Source organism: Parasteatoda tepidariorum, chromosome 3 (assembly GCF_982258835.1).
Source record: "Parasteatoda tepidariorum strain Cologne lab strain chromosome 3, Ptep-v5.0, whole genome shotgun sequence".
NCBI lineage: Eukaryota > Metazoa > Arthropoda > Arachnida > Araneae > Theridiidae > Parasteatoda > Parasteatoda tepidariorum.
In genome coordinates, this window is record NC_141757.1 from 105,037,218 (window position 1) to 105,047,005 (window position 9,788).

The following is a 9,788-nucleotide window of genomic DNA, read 5'->3' on the forward strand; positions in this document are numbered from 1 at the left end:
ATTATAAAACAAAAATATTCCTGAAATAATAAAAATTTTATTCATAAAACAATGTGAACAAGAAATAGTTACAGAGGGTAAATTTTTGTTAAATAGATAAATAATCGAATTTTTATTGTATAAGTCAAAAAATAGAAACTGATTTGATTGAAATTTGAATTTAATAAAGACAAATGCTATCCCCTTGACAGTTTCATTTATTTTTTAAATGCAATGGAAATAAACTACATTTGACATATATTTGACTACTGTTGACATATTTCTATTTTTGATTTACACTTTTATGGATAAAATTGTAGGAATGGCATCTTATTAACCATATAAAAAACTGAATAAAATATAAAAAACTGAATCATTAGCCAAGCGCCCTGTATTTTTATGTAAGCTTTTAAAGTATAATATGCAAAAAAGAGAAAAAAAGGGGGAAACATCCTGAATAGCTTAAGATCTGATGATCAGATTTTTACAAATTAAGAAGCTAATTTAATAGCTCAAGGTGTAAACCTTAAATAAATAGAAATATTAATTAATTAAAACAATTTTGTAAGCTATGAAATCACAGAAAAATGTACTTACTTTAAATGAGCATTTTTCCCAACAGATTCTGACCCTTGGAATAAGTTGCAAGCCGCCTAAGGTTGATTTCAGGTTTTGCATATTTCACCATCATTTCAGCTAATTCAAAATAATAGAGAGAAAAATTATGAAACTTGTTTACGTCACAGAATAACTTAGTGACTGTAGAAAGTAGTTAACTGTAGAAAGTTTTCATAGATTTTCTATTCATGTATACAAATATGGGTTAGTTTTACGCAACAAGTCCTCCATAAAGGCGAATTAGTTCTGATGCTTATTAGTCCAGGAGTTCTTTTGTTTTCTATATTGAACATGATGCATCAAGTTTTGATTGCTGTTCAACCTCAGCAAAAAAAAAGCTGGGTAGATTTCTAATTATGATTTATCCATCATCACCATCATTTGAGCTAATTCAAAATAATAGAGAGAAAAATTATGAAACTTGTTTACATCACAGAATAACTTAGTGATGTTTGGAACTCAAAATTTTGCATTATTTGAAACTATGAAATATTAAATTAATCTAAATTTTCATTTAATTTGACCTAATTGTTTTAAGAAATTGAAAGTTAAAAAGAAAACCTACTTTTTTTAATTCAGAAATCAGTTATCACTTTCATGGATGAAATTTTGACAGTTAAAATCAGTGTTTAAAATTATCTAAAAACTTGAATATGTTGCAACGTAAAGTGAGCATTTAAAATGATGAATATAGAGAAAAACAAATATGAATGCTTTTCTTAAAACAAGATTGTTAAAAAATCTTAATACATTTGGTTAGAATTAGTTTTAAATCATAATTAGAAATCTACCCAGCTTTTTTTTTTTGCTGAGGTTGAACAGCAATCAAAACTTGATGCATCATGTTCAATATAGAAAACAAAAGAACTCCTGGACTAATAAGCATCAGAACTAATTCGCCTTTATGGAGGACTTGTTGCGTAAAACTAACCCATATTTGTATACATGAATAGAAAATCTATGAAAACTTTCTACAGTTAGCCCAACATCATGGAAACACTTGCCCATCGTCTACCATATAGGGAATAATTTTCACATACACTATAAATCAGTGTGAACTGGGAGTAGTATATGAATTATACCTCATCAATTTATAGAATTTGAGCTTTGATAGCCTCATAGGGGTACTGAGTTACTCAGCTTCCACAATGAAATAAAGAAGAACTGCTGAGAAGCTCTATTCATAGCTGCCAACGTGGATAGGAATAAATCCAGTAGATTTTACAAAATATTATAAATTTCATGACAATTTTTGCAAAATGTACTAAATATTTTACATATAGGGAATTTTAGGGATTTTTATAGTCATCAAAACAAAATCTGCAATATTTTCCAGTTATGAATAACATTAAATTAACTTGAAGTGTTATGTATTATATAAACTCATAATTTTGATTAGTAATAGGCATTTAATTCATCAAAGATAGTTAAACGATTTTTTAAATTAATTTAAAAAGGGAGTTCTAAATAAAAATAAACTAAAAATTTTAGACTGATAAATGAGATTCGCTTTATTATGTATTAGTAACACATATTTAAATATTCAAGCAAGCAATAATCTGAGCAAAAATTCTATTTCAATGCAGATTTTTTTTTTTTTTTTTTTTAAGAAACTTCAGGGAATTTTCAAAAATCGGGAGTATTTTTATTAAACCAGTAGACCAGGAGAAACTGGCAAAATACAGTAGTATACTGGAAAATCCAGTAGACTTGGCAGCTATGTCGATTGGTAGTCTAGGTACACTGAAATCTGTCATTCTGTAAAGACAAAAAAGAATCATTTGCCCAACTGGCTCAAGAAAGTAATTATTCAAAGCTTAGATTAAAAAAGTAAAACACTTTAAGTTACTGACACTCTACAGCCGCTGACACTCTACAGCAATGGTTCCCAACTGAAGTAAAATGTTTTTTAAAAATTTTAGTTTTGTTTAAAGAGTTTTCTGTGAATCGATTTCTTTTCTTTTGCTAGCAGTCTGATTTCCCAATAAGGAAGATTTCAAAGTCTGCGGATTTTCTGCTTTAAAATTTATCAAGAACTGATGGAAACCGTCTCGTAAATTCTGTTCTTGAGATGAACTGAAGACGAAAATCCGTCAAGGAACATATGGTTCCTTTAGCTCTAAATTCTCTCCCCGAGCATTTTGTCAGCTTTTATGCTAGTGCATTTGTAGTCTCCATTTTGTATTTTTTTTATTATTATTCCTCTAAGAATGTTTAAAAAAAATTTTCTTCGTTTTGAAATACATGCCAACTAACTTCTATTTAAACAGTGGGGTTTTCGAGAAAATTTTAGGTGGTGCTAATTTGAATCTTATTTTAAAAATGTGCTTCATAGGAGCACAGCTATAAAACAAAGAGTATGTTTTTATCTTCCAGATAACCCTCTCCAATCTATAGTTTGTCTATGTAAAGAACTTTCCAAGTCATTTGTCTGAAGTAATGGCGGCGACTATGGTTACGAGGTTAAACTATTTCAAGTATGGGTGTTGGGCATGATTAAAGACAAGTTTTAGCTTGGGTCAGCTAGAGAAAGGAGCTCTCCTCTTTGAAATGCGCTATTTTTTGTTTCCATAGCAGTAGACAGCCGGCGAGGGGAGGGGAGTTGTTTCCTTAGACAAACTATCTCATCTTCTGGATAGCAATCAGGTCAATACTATATGAATTCGTTTAAGTGCCTGACTGTTGTAGAGCGTCATGTTTATTCCAGCTTTCATATCCTTAAATTGTTCTCAGTCGTTTTCGAGAAATCTGTGCGGTTTTTCATTCTTCAGATTATGCAACAGGAGATATTTTACAAGGTGGGGTTGTCAGCCCAACCTGGAGGACCAGGGTGTTTACTCTTCATCTGATGCCTCGCCATACAGCTTGAAAGAATTTGGAGCTTGACTCATTGCCTCAACGGATGAAATGGATTTTAAGACTAAATGACATAGTGGATTGAGAATCAGGGATTTGTTTTATAACTATAGTGTTAGAGGATAAAGACGATATAGGAATTGAAAATGAGTTTAAATCTGTCGCTGAATAACATGTTTGCAGGACAGTACAAGCAAAAAGGGAATCGGACTCATTAATTTTGCAGTGAAGCATAATGTGTTTATTTACAACACTATATTTTGACTCAAAATAGTACAATAACATGACATGGCAGGGTGCGTAGCGTTTTTAAAAAGTGCTTAAAGGTGCTTATTTTCGTTTTTTAAAAGCCCTTAAAGGTGCTTTTTTCATTGGGTGTTTTTAAAAAGTGCTTAATTTTCCCTTTTTCAAAATGAAAATTTTCTTTTATCCTGTTGATTTTCGCTTCGAATTATGCAAAAAGACACAGTTCACATTGTTCTATTCAACGTTTTCATAATTAATTCAACCCCAATCTATTTCGGCATATTGTCGGTCCGAAACGTATAAAAACACCATTCGTTTTACGTGATTCAAAATTTTTGTCAATTGTCAAAAACAATGCCAAAAGGTTTTTTTTTTTTACATGACGGTTAAAACAAGATAAAACCGTCAATTGTCAAAAACTTTCCAACCCTGCCTAATTATATTTTTTATTTTTTTAAAGTGCTTAAAAATATTTTTTGGTGAATAATTTGACTACGTTTAAATCTGTCATTGAATAGCATGTTTGCAGGACAGTACAAGCAAAAAGGGAATCAGACTCATTAATTTTACAGTGGAGCATGGTGTATTTATTTGAAGCACTATATTTCGACACAAAATAATGCAATAAGATGACATGGCGATAGCCTAACTAACACCTTTAATCAGATGAATTATGCTTTGATAGTTGACAGACATCGCTCTAATCTTACGGATGTGAGGACCATTCGAGATGCTATCATTGATACTGATAATTAGTTTTGGAGTTTTTAAATTAAGAGCAAAAATATCTAACTTCTGAAGTATATGAAGAAAATGTCAGCTAATTTTATTACTCAAATTTAAAAGATAAGGAAACCGGTTTAAGGAGGAAATAAAGGGCAAAAAACGCAATTTTGTGAATGTGGAATCGCAACGGCAAATGGTTAAACATATCTTGCTGATAAGGCTCTAAGACCTGATGAAAAATCGATACGAAAAACTGGTTTGACAATAAGTGCAGATTAGCCACTGAAAAAAAAAAAGCTTATCCCGATTGAAAAATGCAAATGAGCTAGTGGTATACATGTTACCGTGAATGACCGAAATCGAGAGAATGTCGACTTTCACCGGTGAATGTCAACAATCACATAGCCGCTTTGGTGAATGTACGAAATGATATTAATTTAGTCGTTGGTTGATATTATGTTTATTCGATATATTAATATTAGCTGAGGATAGATTAGGAGAAACATCAGTGTTCGGGGTACCGGTGGAATGCGAACTGGGCCGTGGCACTTAACTAGTTTATATTTCGGACATTTACCAACGAGACTATATGATTGTCAACAACCACCAATTTATTCACAGTAACATACACATAAAAAGAAAAAACGAGTTTATCATCTTATTTGCAAAATAGGAGACACTACAATTTGTTCCAATTATCGTGGCGTCAGCCTACTAAATATTACTTATGAAGTATTCTCTAACATTTTATATGGAAGGTTGCCTCCTTTGGTTGAACATATTTCGGGAGAATTTCAATGTGGTTTTAAAAAAGGAAAATCCACATACTTAAAAATTTTTTACATGCGCCAAATTCTTCAAAATGTAGAGAATACGGAATAGATTTGCACTGTATTTTTGTTGACTTTAGTATCTATGGCAATGCATCTAAGGATTGTGGTTGAAATGGGATTTCAAAATATTTAATTAAACTTATATATAAAAAAATTTACACTCAAACTCTTTCTTGTGTAAGAGTACCCGTAAACTTAACTGATAACCTTAATATCAAAAAATGGTGTCCGACAAGGTGATGCCCTTCCCTGTTTTTTTCAATTTTGCCTTTGAATGATCTATCCGGGATTTTGGTATTAATATCAGAGAAACTATCTTCACTAAGAAAATTCAAATTCTTGCCTATACTGATTATAATGTTATTATTGTCCGAACTAAAAAAGCATTCATAATGGCTTATACTACTATTAAACTATCAGCAGCAAAAATACACTTAATTGTTAATGAAAACAAAAGTACATGCCCGTGAAAAAACTTAATTTCTTACAAATTGATTATTGCAAATTTAAACTCGTCTTCAGACCTGGACTCGAACGTTAACAGTCAGAGCAATTGACGTAAAAAATTGTTGCTGTTAATCATAATCTTAATGGATTAAGAAATATTCTATAAAAAAAATAGTAAAAAGGAATACAAAAAAATCTTGTTGTATAAAACCAACATTAAACATGTGCTATAAAAAAAAATTTCACATGAAAATAGACTTGCTGTCTTCCGGAGAAAAGTTTTAAGAAGAATGCATCAATGCACACAGATACAATAATGAGCCATTCAGAGATGGCAGATATTATTATCCATCACATTAAAGTAAACGGCATCAAATTTTAAATATAAACGGGTTTTGAAAGGTAATGGTACGGGTAATAGAGCATCGGGATGAAATCTTAACTCACGAGAAATGGAAATAATTTTAATAGTTCTTTTGCTTATCCTACTAAAATGTATCGAACTCATAATGGTTTGTGCGAATTAATTGCTGGCAGACAATTTTTAAATTATTACTAAAATTCAATACTTAGAGAATATCGAGGGCATCTCTTGAAAATTATTAAAATTGAAATCGAATTACTTTCTAGCGGTTATCTAATTCAGCTAGTTACTACTTATCAGGGCTAAAATGTTAAGGGCTTAGTTCTTAAATGCAAAAATAAATTCTCTAAAAACTATAAGAAATGACCTTAAAATAAAATTAAAATAACGCCCTTAAAATTTTTAAAAAACTTTTTTTTTTATTACTGTAAATCGTAATATGTTCTTTTTTTCTTCCAATGCCCACCTGGAGAATGACCTTTCGTCATACAGGCATCTGAGGAGCAGATTTGTTGGCCAGGGACACCATATTAGGTGGGCCAACTTTGCTCCCAGATAATACAGAGATTGAAAGAACATCCATGCCTTGCCCGGGATTCGAACCCAGAACCTTTCTGGTGCAAGGCTAGTTCCCTCACCCCTACACAGGCCGGTCGGCGCAAATCGTGATATGTACTTACATATTTAATAAAGGATAAAATAAATTTGTAATTTATGAAAAATACTATGTTAAGAAAAACCTTATAAGCTAATTAGAAAACCTTACATAATTAACTTTGCAAAGTTTAATAAGAATTTAATTATCAAATACAGTCTTTAGGAATATAAGATTTGCATTGCATTATCAAATGTTTTTAGATATTATTAAAGTAGAAAAAAAACGACCATTGTCCAAAAACTAATTCTTGTATCACGAAAGCTACTTTCTGAATCTGCACTTATTATTGAAACATATTTGAAACAAGATTCATCGCGAAATCTGCATAAGTTTATGAAGAAAAAATTCATTTACAGGGAAAATGATCTTACCTTAAAAAGCATAGGCGTAACGGCGAGGGGAAAGATGCCCCCCACCGCAGCAATTTTGCTAAACTTCAAAATTTTTTTAAAGTCATTACTTTTTTAAACCTCAAAACCCCCAACAGTTTTTTAACTTTAAAAGTTTAGATTAACAGCTAATAACAGATAGAAAATAACAGGTAACAGATTTTTTAATTTAAAAGTTCAAAAGTAAAAAGTCAACATAAAAATCAATCAAATTAAAAATCAGTTTTTAAAAGTTTCAAAACTCTGCAATTTTCAATAGTTTATATATAAGGGAACGAAAATATTTTATGATTATCACTTTGATGTAAAGGCTATCTTAAAAACTAGTAAATGATTTTTTTTAAAGTATTTATAATTCGATCTCAGTGAAGCAAAATTTAAGTATTACTTATTTATTTATTTTTGGATTGCAATTGTAGGCATCGGCTATTTTAGTTTGGTTTATGCACAATATATATATATATATATATATATATATATATATATATATATATATATATATATATATATATATATATATATATATATATATATATATATATATATATATATATATATATATATATATATATATATATATATATATATATATATATATATTTTTAGTTGTAATTATTATTTATCTACATTTTATATTGCTGTCAAAAGTTTTTTAGTATCATTTTAATTAACAAAGAGGCTCCGTTTCCCCATGGTTGCTTGTCAATCATTCCTATTTTTTATTGCTTTTAGAAGTCGATATTTTTTTTAAAAATTATTTGTTTATATAATATACAATAATTACAATTTTGTTGGAGTAGTTTTTTTTTTAATATTTTAATCGCAACAAAATAAACGATTACTTGGTTTTGAAAAATATTGAACTGCACTTGGAAAAAAAAAATACAGAAAGAGTGCTACAATAAGAAAAAATACGTATTAAGTAATTTTACTTGTTAACCATATATAACGATAACTTACAGTGGTTGGGCAAAAATATGAAAACACTTTTACACTAACTTTATGTAAGCAATTTTACTTTTAGCTACAAATGATTTAGAAGATTTTCTGTGGTAAAATTTGAAAGATTATGCTTGAATCTTTTTAAGAATGGTGAAAGCGTAGGAAGTTAAAAAGCTTTTTTCCTACACTATAATTTTAAAACCATTCATATATATATATATATATATATATATATATATATATATTGTAGAGCTGTGGTGGCTCAGGGGATAGAGCTTTCGCCTTCCGATGAGGTGAGCCGGGTTCGAATCCCAGCGTTATGTGGCCGATACAAATTCCGCACCCGGCTCGCACTGACCACAGTGCTGACGTAAAATATCTTCAGTGGTAGACGGATCATGGATTAGAGTCCCTTTGCCGTTAGGCTGACCGTGGAAGGTTTACGTGGTTTTCCTCTCCATGTAACGCAAATGCGGGTTAGTTCCATCACAAAGTCCTCCCCGATGGCAAATTTCTCTCAATACTTGATCCAGGAGTTGCCTTGTCTTCGGGATTGGGTTCATAATTACAAGGCTACGGGGTTGAATATTAGTAGTCATAAACCCAAAATTGGGTCGGCTGTTCAACGACGGTTATAAAATATAAATATTGCAATCTCATATAGAATGATTTCAAAATTGCTGGTATTGAAAGAAGTTATTAACTTCATCTATTCATTCTCAATGGACATCATTTATAAAAACGTGATTTTTCAAACTGTGCCAACAATTTTGTCATGCTAAATCTTCCAATACATTTGCTTCTAAAGGAAATATTGTTTACATAAAGTTAGTACAGTTTTAAATACATTTTTCGCGAATTTTAAAGCAAAAATTTTATAATTAATTTTAAATTGCCCTAAAAATTTTGTTTAATTTTATTGAATATTTTTAAAGTTATAGCAAAAAAACTAAGACAAAAAAAAAAGTTTTTTTTTTGTAAATATGTCCATATCTCGATAAATATTGAAGATAGGCTTGGGAAATTTTGTGTCATAATTGCATATTATAGCCAAAATAACTATCACCAGCTACAAATCTATTGCTACATTTTTTGATGCAGGGTATTTTGAAACATTATTTTCCGTTTGTGATTTATTGTCGGTCCCTTACACCTCTAACAGCTTTAAATTTCATTTGCATGTATGAGAAATCGCAGGATCTAAACACTTCTGAAGTTATAAAATAAATCTCTTATTATCTTATATTAAAAAAAGAAAAAAAAATCCTTCTGTGCCCTCAAAAATTTCTTTCACTCTACGCCTATGCTTAAAAGGAAAAGTATCATTCGAAAATAACTTTAAAAAAAAAAAAAAAAGACTATAAATTGACCAAAAAACATGAATAATGGCCATAAAGAAGAAAAAAACAACCAAAATGGAAGAAAAAAAACTGCATTTATCTTTAACAGCCTAGCCCTGTTAATTTCTAAACAATTGATCGAAAAAGTTTAATTATAAGATATGTAAATCACACAATGTAATTTTAAACAACAAAATCAGATTTGAAATTTCATGATGTATAAAATAATTATGAATAATTGTATGTTTAAATTTATGTTAAAATATTCGTATAATCAAAATAATCGTATGTTTAAATGTATGTTAAAATAATTATAATAAATATGTAAACAACTTATTGCACTTATATGCTGTTGATATAATAAGTGCAACAAGTTGTTAATTTTTAAAA

General features: G+C 29.7%; 1 protein-coding gene across 3 annotated transcripts in view; it reads right to left on the reverse strand.

Annotated features, from left to right (window-relative positions):
* Positions 1-9,788, reverse strand: part of LOC107441631 (Alg13 UDP-N-acetylglucosaminyltransferase subunit) — a 76,292-nt gene that overhangs the window by 17,894 nt on the left and 48,610 nt on the right. For all 3 annotated transcript variants that reach the window (XM_087159866.1, XM_087159865.1, XM_087159867.1), the window contains exon 2: positions 577-675. In XM_087159866.1, coding sequence (XP_087015992.1) covers positions 577-657 — 81 coding nt within the window. In that variant the 5' untranslated portion in view covers positions 658-675. The remainder of the gene's footprint in view (positions 1-576; positions 676-9,788) is intronic.